General features: G+C 47.3%; 1 protein-coding gene across 1 annotated transcript; it reads left to right on the top strand.

The window, feature by feature from the left end:
* Positions 1-824: 824 nt before the first annotated feature.
* LOC148523891 (uncharacterized) lies at positions 825-8681 on the top strand. Its single transcript, XM_088472579.1, has 5 exons — positions 825-985; positions 6833-6937; positions 7391-7540; positions 7677-7760; positions 8408-8681. Exons 1-5 carry the CDS (start codon positions 833-835, stop codon positions 8507-8509), a joined length of 594 nt encoding a protein of 197 aa, XP_088328705.1. The 5' UTR covers positions 825-832; the 3' UTR covers positions 8510-8681.
* Positions 8682-12998: the final 4317 nt, after the last annotated feature.

The raw sequence follows: 12998 nt of genomic DNA, 5'->3' as shown, positions 1-12998 counted from the left end.
TCGTAAGCGGCCGCTCGTTCGTTCCGAGCGATGTTTGCCCAACTGCGCATGCGTACGGATCATAATACGCATGCGCGAACCAGTCAGTGCGGCCGAAAATCGTTTGTTCGCTAAATAGCGAATGCCTGCTAATATGAGTGACAGAAGGAGGCGTATGTGGGTGGTAACAGGGGAAGGTGCTTGTAAACGGGGAGTGGAGATCCGAACGCAGGCGTGCTTAAAGGTCAAAACGGGCGTTTTATGGGTATGCATAATTAATACAGCAGCGTCATTGACCACGTCACTGGGTTATTTTATAGTCAGAACTGCTCGCAAGATTGTGGTAGGAAAAACCAACCACAAGAATAGCGAGCAGTTCATAGGCTGGTCGATGTACTCGATTAATCTAATAAATAGCGGACATGACGTAGGATGCGAGCGGCCAGGGGGCGTAGTTATCCAAAACACGACCGCAAGTTTTGTTCGCTCGTTCAGACATAGAGGCGTGAACAGACCGCAAAGAGCGAACGGTTCATTTGAATAGCCACCCCCTTTTCCTGAACGACCGTCCGCAAATTGCGTCCGGCTCTGAATCAGGCCCTGTGTGAGCTGCACAACCTACTGAACATACTGAGGAATGGAGCTGTGAGACCTGAAGCAGTGACCAGCTGTGATGTCTATGGGAATGCTGTGCTGGGATCTCTATACAGAGAGCAGCTGTGAGACCAAAAGCAGTGATCGGCTGTGATGTCTATGGGAATGCTGTGCTGGGATCTCTATACTGTGCTGGTAATGTGTACTGTGCCGTCACACAGGTCCCTGCACCGAGCTGGTAATGTGCTCTGTAACCTGAATGTTTCCCTGTGCTGGTAGTGTGCACTGTGCTGTCATACAGGTCTCTGCACTGAGCTGGTTATGTGCTCAGACACACAGGGCGGTGTCTCCCATAGTTCAGAGGAGTAGCCGGACGGACCGGAGGGCGGCAGATGCAGGAGCAGGGTTAAAGGTAAGTATTGTTTTTTTTTCTTTTTGTGTGTGTGTAAAAAGCAGCACTACAGGGGCATTACTATAAGGGCACTACAGGGGCATTACTATAAGGGAATTACAGGGGCATTACTATTAGGGCATTACAGGGGCAGTACTATAAGGGCACTACAGGGGCATTACTATAAGGGCATTACAGGGGCACTACTATAAGGGCACTACAGGGGCATTACTATAATGGCATTACAGGGGCATTACCATATGGGCACTACAGGGGCATTACTATGGGGGTGTTACCATATGGGCACTACAGGGGCATTACTATGGGGCATTACCAATTGGGCACTACTAAAGGGGCATTACCTCAGGGGGCATTACTATAGGTACACTGCTGAAGGTGACATTAGTATGGGTGAAATACCAGGGGGCGCCAAATTACTGTCTTGCTCCGGGTGACAAAAATCCTACTTTCGGCCCTGGCCATATATTGCGGAGCGAGTCCTAGCGAGGCTCATCACCGCAAGGGCCATACCATGCAAGGCTCATCACCGCAAGGGCCATATCACCGCAAGGGCCATACCATGCAAGGCTCATCACCGCAAGGGCCATACTATGCAAGGCTCATCACCGCAAGGGCCATACCATGCAAGGCTCATCACCGCAAGGGCCATACCATGCAAGGCTCATCACTGCAAGGTTCATCACCATGGAGTTCACGAGCGTGGAGTTCTCGCTGCGTGGAGTTCTCGCTGCGTGAGGTTCTCGCTGCGTGGAGTTCTCGCTGCGTGGAGTTCTCGCTGCGTGAGGTTCTCGACATATGGAAATATATAAAGGAATGGAACCAATGTATTATTTCCACATTACACCATGGCCTCATTCACCGACTTAATGATAAAAGCTTTAAAGCTTACAGTATTGTCTACATTTCTGATGAATATCTACACTGGGGCAGCCATCACCAGGGAACTAACAAGAGAAGACATCAATGAGGTCCTAAATATTTGGGTAAGAGCAGTTTGTTCCTTGCATATATACTCATAGGCAGGGGCGCCGAGAGGGGGGGGAGCGGGTACAGATTACCCGGGCCCGGGCTTCCTGAGGGGCCCGGCGGGGGCCCGGGTCCGGCGCCGCTTCCCCCCTCACAGCAGCCCAGCACACAGCGTGAGCTGAGCTGCAGTTGGAGACTGCTTGTAGTTGCTGAGAAGCAGCCACAGCAGTCTCCTATGCCTGTGCGGGGGAGCGATCACACTGATCGCGCCCCCCCTGGCTTTCCGCCAGGCTGAGGGGGCTCGGAGCGCCCTCCCCAGCGCGTTGCGCTGCAAATGTTTTTTTCTCACCAAGGGGGCATGGCCACACCTCCCACGATTACGCCACGCCCCATATTACCGGGTCCCGCCACGGCTCTTGGCGGGCCTGCTCATAGGTACTGTCTGTAGGGAAGTAGTCATATGTTGGCCGGCAGTCTGTCGACAAACCATTCAGCCAAGAAATGGTTTGTCAACAAAATGGACCCAGACACTACTTCTGGGGAACTGCTGGGGGGGAGACTACTACTGGGGGCACTGCATTGGGGGGACCACTACTGGGGGCACTGCATAGGAGGGTTGCTATTGGGGTCACTATATAAGGGGCACTGCATAGGTGGGGAACTACTACTGGGGGCACTGTATAAGGGGCACTACTGAGCACACTGTATAAGGGGCACTGCATGGGGGTCTACTACTGGGGGCACTGCATAGCGGCGACCACTACTGGGGGCACTGCATAGGGGGGCCACTACTGGGGGCACTGTATAAGGGCCTGTGTAGCTATCAAGGGTGGGGGCAGGGGAGGGGAAGGGGTGTAAGGCTGAAGAAATGCCTAGGGTGCCAAGAAACCTTGCACCGCCCCTAGTCACACAGTTCTCTGCACTGAGCTGGTAATGTGCACTATAACATGAATGTTTCCCTGCACTGGGCTGGTTATGTGCTCTGTAACCTAAGTGTTTCCCTGGGCTGGCAGTGTGCACTGTGCTGTCATACAGGTCCCTGCACTGAGCTGGTAATGTGCACTGTAACCTGAGTGTTTCCCTGTGCTGGTCATGTGCACTGTGCTGTCATACAGGTCCGTGCACTGAGCTGGTAATGTGCTCTGTAACCTGAATGTTTCCCTGTGCTGGTAGTGTGCACTGTGCTGTCATACAGGTCCCTGCACTGAGCTGGTAATGTGCTCTGTAACCTGAATGTTTCCCTGTGCTGGTAGTGTGTACTGTGCTGTCATACAGGTCCCTGCACTGAGCTGGTAATATGCACTGTAACCTGAATGTTTCCCTGTGCTGGTAGTGTGCACTGTGCTGTCATACAGGTCCCTGCACTGAGCTGGTAATATGCTCTGTAACCTGATTGTTTCCCTGGGCTGGTAGGTCCCTGTGTCTGTGTTTATGTAACAGTGAGAACAGAACCTGACACCTGCACTGTGCAGAGATCCCTCCTTGGAAGGAGACAACGATAGGTCTCTTGGTAAGTTTGTCATGGACTGAATGTTGTTACACAGCAGATATATTTTAATAACAGAATTTAGTAAACATATAGGCTGTGATGGGTACTGGGGTAATGTTGACTTTGGGTCTAATTCAGAGATGTATACAGTAGCAGAACTCCAAGAGGCAGCGGAGTTGCTGGCCTCCGGGCAATAGCTATCAGGGGGGCACCCGGCAGCAGGGGCACACAGATAAATCCATCTATAACCGGATGCGAGACTGGCGGGTGCAAGAGTCGCTGGCGTGAGACTCGAGATTATGCCTTAGTGGTGTGGAGAGCCCAGCAATGTTTTTAAAAAAATTAACCCTTTATTTACACATTAGCAAAACTAAATCCTGCACAGATCATACATATATAAGAAACCCATTGGTTTATTGCTTAATTAACTCCAAAACACCTTATAATGCTTAACTTAACTTAAACTAATAAATAAAACACGGACACATAACACCTTGTCTAAATGGTCACATCTTTTATTTATAATTAAATGATTAACCTAACTGAGGTAGCCAGGAGATACTGCAAATGCAGTTCTAGCCTTCGAAACACTCAGGGAATGAATGAAATGTCCCCCCTATAGACACATTTACGATGGGAAGGACTCACTTCCCTCATGGGCACAGTCTGAGCGGTCCACACTAGAAGCGCTCGGGTTCCCCTGCACAGAGAGGCAGTGCTGGCTCTACCATTAGGCAGCTCTAGGGCGCCAAGATCTGGGGGGGGGGGCGCCACTGAGTTTGCCCATCACATAAGTAAGTATGTCTTTAAGAGAGGCATCTTTGTCGTACTCAATGGAGGCAGGTGGATGGGGAACCTATAAGATGCCCCCTCCACACTTTTACCTTACTGGCTGGGAAGTGGATAATTGGTGGTGGTGGGGGAGAGTAGGCTGAAGTTTTGCCTAGGATGCCAAGAAATCTTGCACAGGCCCTGCAGAGAGGACAAACTCACCCTCACAATGCTTTCTTGTGCCACACTAAAGCCACTGAGATGCAGCATTCTCCCACCAATGCTGTGCCTCCCCTAAATGGTTAGTGTCTTAAACTTTTTTCTCCAATCGGCAAAGGTTTTGGGTGGGATGGAGGGTTCCAAATGTAAAAGAGGCTGTCTCTACCCAGAACACCCTTAATGTACCAGAATTCCTAAACACTCCCCTGAGCAAAGCATTGGCCAAAACTAAACCAGGTGACTCCTAAATTAAACTAAACTACCCAGCAACAAGGCTGTCATGCTAACCAATCAGCAAAAAAACTAGGATTCTTACCTATTCTCAAGCCTAATCAGCTTTTGTCTACCATGTGCTGTTCTTTCCATTCACTGCCGACTGACAGCAGATTCATAATACACTTTGGCTACGGAGTCTATTGTGTAAGGGTAATCCAACTAAACTCACACATGGAAGAGACCGATGAGTATCATCATCAAATCTAAATAGATAGTAAAATATGCTGCTTAGTAAATTCATGATTTTGACCTTCTCCTCTACCAGTGATGTCCTGCGATTTCATTTGGAAGTCAAACACAATTCTTAGTCAATTTTGCCCTGTTTCAGTTTTTATGTTGTTAATATGATTTTGCCTGTTACTTGAACAGTTACAGTCAGCAGAATGAACAGAGATTATGGATGGAGCAAATGGGTGCCCTAAACTGCAGCCTGAAGAGACCAAACAACAACAAACCCCAGATTAGAAATGTCATATACAGAATACAGGTTGAGTCTCTCATATCCAAATATTCTGAAATACGGAATATTCCGATATCCAAAATACTCCTGGTCCCAAGCATTTTGGATATGGGAGACTCAACCTGTATCTATATAATAGAGAATGGGTAATGTCACACCTGACATGCAGGTAATTTGTCTATGACACACCTAATGATAAGGACAAGAAAATCCCGATCGTCCTAAGGTAAGTATTTGCTAACCTATTCTACCCCCTCACCCTAACCTCCCTCTAAGTGCCTAACCCTAACCTCCCTCCCAGTGCCTAACCATAATCCCCCCTCTAAGTGCCTGAACCTAACCCCTCTTTCCCCACTGCCTAAGCCCCCCAGGGGGGTGCCTCACCCTAACCTACCCCTGGGGGTGCCTAAGCCTAACCCCCCCTTCCCCTAGCCTGACCCTAACCTCCAGAGGGGGTGCCTAACCCTAAGTTTCCCCCATGGGAACCCTAAACCTAATCCTCCCCCCGCAGCTATCTGCGCTCGGCACCCGGTGTCCCTTCAATCGGGATGCCGGGCGTCGGTCTCCTGGCGTATGTCTAATCACAGGCGTCAGGATTTTGACGCCTGTCTTTAGACCCTTGCTGGGACTAGACAGTCAGGATGCCGGCGGTCGGGATTACATGATGCATGAAACGAGTCAGTGAGCGCAGCAAGAAATGTGACCATGAGCAATGTGTGAAAAGCATCAACAAGCGACTAGTGAACAAATGGCGCATAAACTACAGCTACAAACGATACATGAAACACGTCAGTGAGTGATGTATGAAAGCTATATAGAGCGACAAAAGGCTGCTGTGAAACATGATAACGAGAAATACATGAACTGCATTAACAAGCAACATTGTGTGTGGTGCATTATGCATGACCCACGTCATTGAGCGACGCATAACACGTATCAATGAGCGTCTTGTGGAACATTGACAATGGGACAATAAGCTAAACATGAAATGCGTCAATGAGCGACCAGTTAAACAATGAGATGTGAAAGATGACAACAGCACCAGCGAACAGGCTGCCAGCTGATGACGACAAGAGAAGAGGTCTTCAACATTTTGGTAAAATCGGTTTATTCCGGCTGAATCGCATTCCATGAATCCAAAACTACTCGACAAGTCCCATTTTGAAATTTGCCTTTGAGTGACGCGTGAAACATTTCAATGAGCAACAAGTGAAATGAGCCAGCAAATAGCACATAAAACACGTCTACAAACAAGTTACAATGAGGAGAAGACATCACCAAAGACCTCAATATTTGGATAGGAGAGGTTGGTTTCGTGGTGAATTTACTCCTAACTTTTTTTTGCGTTTGTTCCATGGTCAATCTGCACAATATAGAATCCTTAAGACAAACCCAGAGATCAGGTTGATAAAGGGAAATATCCAGCACTAATGATTGCAAACACTAACAGTTTATCATAGACAGACTGAAAACTACCATCAATAGATTACATCACAAGCTCTTATATCATTATAAGAGCAGTTTGCTTCTTGGTGTATTAACTCCTGTGAAATTTGGACTCCTCCAGCATTAGAATTAGGTCCTGGGTCGTCCTTCTGCATCTAAAACTTTATTTGAAAAATTTACATTTTCAAATGACTGTCAGAAATGTTCTTTTTATTTTCAGAAATCTGGTGGAAAATGTCCACAAAGCAATGAGTGCAATCAAAAAGATTTCTCTAATGAATTCCATCAAATCAAGTCCATCACATCCCTTTTTTACTACTCAAAGGTAATTTGACCTATATCACAAAATCAGTTTTGTAAGTTAAAGTGCATATTTCTCTGTACTTAGAACACAACATGACAAGTACTTAGGGTTCTATTCATAATCACTTAATTTCTACAAAAGCAGGAGTAAATGAATATTTTGACCTGCAATTGTAGAAATTAAGTGTCCGGCCTTTCATCAAGCAGGTAAAGCTGTCTCCACAACGGAGCAATGATGAATTGCTCCGGGGCTCGCGGCGAGTAGGAATGTTAATTATCGGGGTCATCGGACCCTGATAATTAACATGATGAATAGAACCCTGTGTTTTAGCATTTGTAAGTTAGCTTTGAATTCATCAGAATTGTCGTTTCTTTCTAATGTCCCCACCTTGTGTAGAACAGAGATATGTTCCTCCATCTCGCACAGCGCAGATTACATTTTATTATATTATTTTATTGTACGTTTGACTTTCAGATGGAAGACGCAACCATCGTTGTTAATGAAGTTATGGACCAATTTGCCGTATTTAGTTACCGCCACCACCGAGTGCTCGGGTATAAACGGCGAGATGTGGAGAAGATAATGGGAATCATAGATGGCCCCACTGGGTCACCACCAGATTGTGTAAGTGTATTTTAATGTCATGTGGTTTGTGCATCAAAGAAGTATAGCACTTATTGTCTTTACTCCTATGATTTGCATCAGATCCTGATTGATTAATCTTCATGATTTATCTGTGTTTTTCTGTTACCTGTTATAGAAACCAACAGCCAGAAATAACTATCCTATTAGACAGACAATAGGAGATTACTTCCGCACAATCTGGATCCTTGTGGGGAAAGAGGTGAGATTATTGTATATGTAATATGAATTACCTACCGTAGCTCCCACTCTATCATAGAACACTTTTATAATGGCCAAAGGGTTTATGTGATATTAAAGAACTAGGTGACGTCTGGGAGATGTCTATCAGTATCAGCAAATGTCCACAGTCGTCTACAATCTGATAGGATGACACATATTATATGTACGTGCTTTGCTTCCTATAGCCAGCTAACCTGATTCTCGTACTGTAATAAATAAGTGGAAAAAAAAAAAAAGCCCGGCTACTGGTGGTGTACTGTGTTGCGGTCCGGACCACCAGGTATGGCCGGGCATGGGTAATCAGTACCCGCTCCCACCACCTCTCGGCACATCTGCATGTGCACACACATACAAACTAGGGTTAATGTGTGTTGGGAGCCAATTAACCTACCAGTATATTTTTGGAGTGTGGGAGCAAACCGGAGCACCCGGAGGAAACCCACGCAATCACAGGGAGAATATACAAACTCCACACAGTTAGGGCCATAGTGGGAATTTTACCCACAACCTCAGTGCTGTGAGCCAATGCTAACTATTACACTGTCTGTGCTGCCCACATACTGTATATAACATGTTGTTGCTTTACTTCGTATACCCAGCTAACCCGATTCTTATTCTGTTTCCTAGAATTATACAGCGTGCACCTGTGGAATCATTAGCAATGAGATCAGGAGAATCCTCATAGAGACTTATAAGCTCCGTTCCCGCATGAATAAATATAAAGCATGACAGACACAACAGACAGAGGGACCGGCAGCAATTGCAGGGCCATGAGGTTTAGGACAATTACACATATGCTTTACTGAGAATAGGTCACATATTATTTCTATTCATTGAGTATCAGAAACAACAGAAAAATAATAAAAAATTCTGGCAAAATAAATAAAGTTTTTATTGTTAACTCGCGTCTCATTTATTTCATATCTTTTACGAGTGAAAGAAGTTTTGTAAGACTGGTAACAAATGTGTCACATAAATAAGGAAAAGACTAAGAGACTGATATACTGTGTATGGGTGATAACTATGCCACAGTGTAATATGTACATAGACCGGGTACTGCCTCTGTTATAGCATGACACTAATCAGCACAGATTATCCTGCATTATGTATGATGTTAGATGTATGGAATTCCTGCACCTATGTACAGCGCTCCAGAGTAACAGGATGGTTCAATTGCATATACCTGAGAGCAGGGGCGTCTTAAGAGAGGAGAGGGCTCGTGTGCACTCCCCGTGCAGGGCCCCCTCCTCTCGCCCCGGTGGTTAGCAGCCGACTGAAGGCCAGCCACCGGAGCATTAGTAGACTCCGGGCACTAGAGTGTGCCCGAAGTCTACTGCGCATGTGCAGAACGCTGGCAAAATGCTGTGCTGGGATCTCTATACAGAGAGCAGCTGTGAGACCTGAAGCAGTGACTGGCTGTGATGTCTATGGGAATGCTGTGCTCGGATCTCTATACAGAGAGCAGCTGTGAGACCAGAAGCAGTGACCGGCTGTGATGTCTATGGTAATGATGTGCTGGGATCTCTATACAGAGAGCAGCTGTGAGACCTGAAGCAGTGACCGGCTGTGATGTCTATGGGAATGCTGTGCTGGGATATCTATACAGAGAGCAACTGTGAGACCTGAAGCAGTGACCGGCTGTGATGTCTATGGGAATGCTGTGCTGGGATCTCTATACAGAGAGCAGCTGTGAGACCTGAAGCAGTGACCGGCTGTGATGTCTATGGGAATGCTTTGCTGCGATCTCTATACAGAGAGCAGCTGTGAGACCTGAAGCAGTGACCGGCTGTGATGTCTATGGGAATGCTGTGCTGGGATCTCTATACAGAGAGCAGCTGTGAGACCTGAAGCAGTGACCGGCTGTGATGTCTATACTAGGGGTGAGCGGGTTCGGATTTCTGAAATCCGAACCCCCCCGAGCCCCCCCGATCCGAGTCCGATCCGAGTCAGGCTCGACTTTTCCCGCCTGACTCGGATCTGACATCGAGGCAAAACGTCATCATCCCGCCTTCCGAGTCTCGCGGGTTTTGGATCCTATATAAGGTACCCGCGTCGGCGCCATTTTCTCACTCGGCTGTGGACAGTGAAGAGGGAGGGTGGGAGTTAGTGCTGTGTAGTGTAGTGTAGTGTAGTGCTGCTGTTGTCCACTACTTCAAAGTCCATAGGGGCTGGCTGTGTTGTGCTGTGCTGCTGTTGTTAATAGGGGCTGTGTCCACTACTTCAAAGTCCATAGGGGCTGGCTGGACTGTGTTGTGCAGTCAGTTCCAAAGTCCTGTGCAGTGTCCCAGTCCTAAAGGGGTGCTGTAGTGTTGTCCAGGGGGTGCTCTGTCCATCAGGGGTGCTCCCCCCAAGTGCTAAAAAAATAATATATTTTCTGTGTTTGTGAATTGTGTGCGCAGTAGCCGCACGTGCATCAACAAAGTAGTGCCAAGCGTGCGCCTGTGTCATAAGTAAAGGGCCGGCTGGCTTGACCGTTAAGGGTGCTGTAACCCCCGAAAGTACACTCCAGTCCAAACCAAAAAAAAAATTATTTTCTGTGTTTGTGAATTGTGTGCGCAGTAGCCGCACGTGCATCAACAAAGTAGTGCCAAGCGTGCGCCTGTGTCATAAGTAAAGGGCCGGCTGGCTTGACCGTTAAGGGTGCTGTAACCCCCGAAAGTACACTCCAGTCCAAACCTAAAAAAAAATTATTTTCTGTGTTTGTGAATTGTGTGCGCAGTAGCCGCACGTGCATCAACAAAGTAGTGCCAAGCGTGCGCCTGTGTCATAAGTAAAGGGCCGGCTGGCTTGACCGTTAAAGGGTGCTGTAACCCCCGAAAGTACACTCCAGTCCAAACCAAAAAAAAATTATTTTCTGTGTTTGTGAATTGTGTGCGCAGTAGCCGCACGTGCATCAACAAAGTAGTGCCAAGCGTGCGCCTGTGTCATAAGTAAAGGGCCGGCTGGCTTGACCGTTAAGGGTGCTGTAACCCCCGAAAGTACACTCCAGTCCAAACCTAAAAAAAAATTATTTTCTGTGTTTGTGAATTGTGTGCGCAGTAGCCGCACGTGCATCAACAAAGTAGTGCCAAGAGTGCGCCTGTGTCATAAGTAAAGGGCCGGCTGGCTTGACCGTTAAAGGGTGCTGTAACCCCCGAAAGTACACTCCAGTCCAAACCAAAAAAAAATTATTTTCTGTGTTTGTGAATTGTGTGCGCAGTAGCCGCACGTGCATCAACAAAGTAGTGCCAAGCGTGCGCCTGTGTCATAAGTAAAGGGCCGGCTGGCTTGACCGTTAAGGGTGCTGTAACCCCCGAAAGTACACTCCAGTCCAAACCAAAAAAAAAATTATTTTCTGTGTTTGTGAATTGTGTGCGCAGTAGCCGCACGTGCATCAACAAAGTAGTGCCAAGCGTGCGCCTGTGTCATAAGTAAAGGGCCGGCTGGCTTGACCGTTAAGGGTGCTGTAACCCCCGAAAGTACACTCCAGTCCAAACCTAAAAAAAAATTATTTTCTGTGTTTGTGAATTGTGTGCGCAGTAGCCGCACGTGCATCAACAAAGTAGTGCCAAGCGTGCGCCTGTGTCATAAGTAAAGGGCTGGCTGGCTTGACCGTTAAAGGGTGCTGTAACCCCCGAAAGTACACTCCAGTCCAAACCAAAAAAAAATTATTTTCTGTGTTTGTGAATTGTGTGCGCAGTAGCCGCACGTGCATCAACAAAGTAGTGCCAAGCGTGCGCCTGTGTCATAAGTAAAGGGCCGGCTGGCTTGACCGTTAAGGGTGCTGTAACCCCCGAAAGTACACTCCAGTCCAAACCTAAAAAAAAATTATTTTCTGTGTTTGTGAATTGTGTGCGCAGTAGCCGCACGTGCATCAACAAAGTAGTGCCAAGAGTGCGCCTGTGTCATAAGTAAAGGGCCGGCTGGCTTGACCGTTAAAGGGTGCTGTAACCCCCGAAAGTACACTCCAGTCCAAACCAAAAAAAAATTATTTTCTGTGTTTGTGAATTGTGTGCGCAGTAGCCGCACGTGCATCAACAAAGTAGTGCCAAGCGTGCGCCTGTGTCATAAGTAAAGGGCCGGCTGGCTTGACCGTTAAAGGGTGCTGTAACCCCCGAAAGTACACTCCAGTCCAAACCAAAAAAAAATTATTTTCTGTGTTTGTGAATTGTGTGCGCAGTAGCCGCACGTGCATCAACAAAGTAGTGCCAAGCGTGCGCCTGTGTCATAAGTAAAGGGCCGGCTGGCTTGACCGTTAAAGGGTGCTGTAACCCCCAAAGTACACTCCAGTCCAAACCAAAAAAAAATTATTTTCTGTGTTTGTGAATTGTGTGCGCAGTAGCCGCACGTGCATCAACAAAGTAGTGCCAAGAGTGCGCCTGTGTCATAAGTAAAGGGCCGGCTGGCTTGACCGTTAAAGGGTGCTGTAACCCACAAAGTACACTCCAGTCCGAACCAAAAAAAAATTTATTTTCTGTGTTTAGCCGCACGTATATATCAAATCGATATAACATAAATGGAGGACCAAACTTTCTCCGATAAAAATAAAATAGAGAAAGATCAAGAACCACTTCCTCCTAGTGCTGAAGCTGCTGCCACTAGTCATGACATAGACGATAACATGCCATCAACGTCGTCTGCCAAGGCCGATGCCCAATGTCATAGTAGAGGGCACATACAATCCCAAATGGCAAAGTTCAGGAAAATGACCTTGAAAAAGACATTTAAATCAGCTGAAGAGAAACGTAAACTTGCCAATATGCCATTTACGACACGGAGTGGCAAGGAACGGCTAAGGTCGATCCCTAGTATGTTCATGACTAGTGGTTCAGCTTCACATGACGATGGAAGCACTCCTCCCACTAAAAAAATCAAAAGAGTTAAGCTGGCAAAAGCACAGCGAAGAACTGTGCTTTCTAAGAAGATATCACAAATCCCCAAAGAGAGTCCAAGTGTGGTGGTGGTTGCGATGCCTGACCTTCCCAGCACTGGACGGGAAGAGGTGGCTCTTTCCACCATTTGCACGCCCCCTGCAAGTGCTGAAAGGAGCACCCACAGTCCACTTGCTGATATGCAAATTGAAGATGTCACTGTTGAAGTACAACAGGATGAGGATACTGGTGTAGCTGGCGCTGAGGAGGAAGTTGGCGAGGAGGATTCTGATGGTGATGTGGTTTGTTTAAATCAGGCTCCGGGGGAGACAGTTGTTGTCCGTGGGATGAAAAAGCCCATCACGGTC

The sequence above is a fragment of the Taudactylus pleione genome, unplaced genomic scaffold (genome assembly GCF_031769625.1).
Source record: "Taudactylus pleione unplaced genomic scaffold, aTauple2 ptg000126l, whole genome shotgun sequence".
Classification (NCBI taxonomy): Eukaryota; Metazoa; Chordata; class Amphibia; order Anura; family Myobatrachidae; genus Taudactylus; species Taudactylus pleione.
Note: the sequence above shows the minus strand (reverse complement) of the source record. Positions and strands in the feature narration are given on the sequence as shown.

Bases quoted from the DNA above. Each gene is read 5' to 3' on its own strand.
- LOC148523891 (XM_088472579.1), top strand. From the start codon at position 833: ATGTTTCCCTGTGCTGGTAGTGTGCACTGTGCTGTCATACAGGTCTCT. The intron at 986-6,832 runs GTAAGTATTGTT...TTTTATTTTCAG, and splicing joins ATGCAGGAGCAGGGTTAAAG to AAATCTGGTGGAAAATGTCC. The intron at 6,938-7,390 runs GTAATTTGACCT...TTTGACTTTCAG, and splicing joins CCCTTTTTTACTACTCAAAG to ATGGAAGACGCAACCATCGT.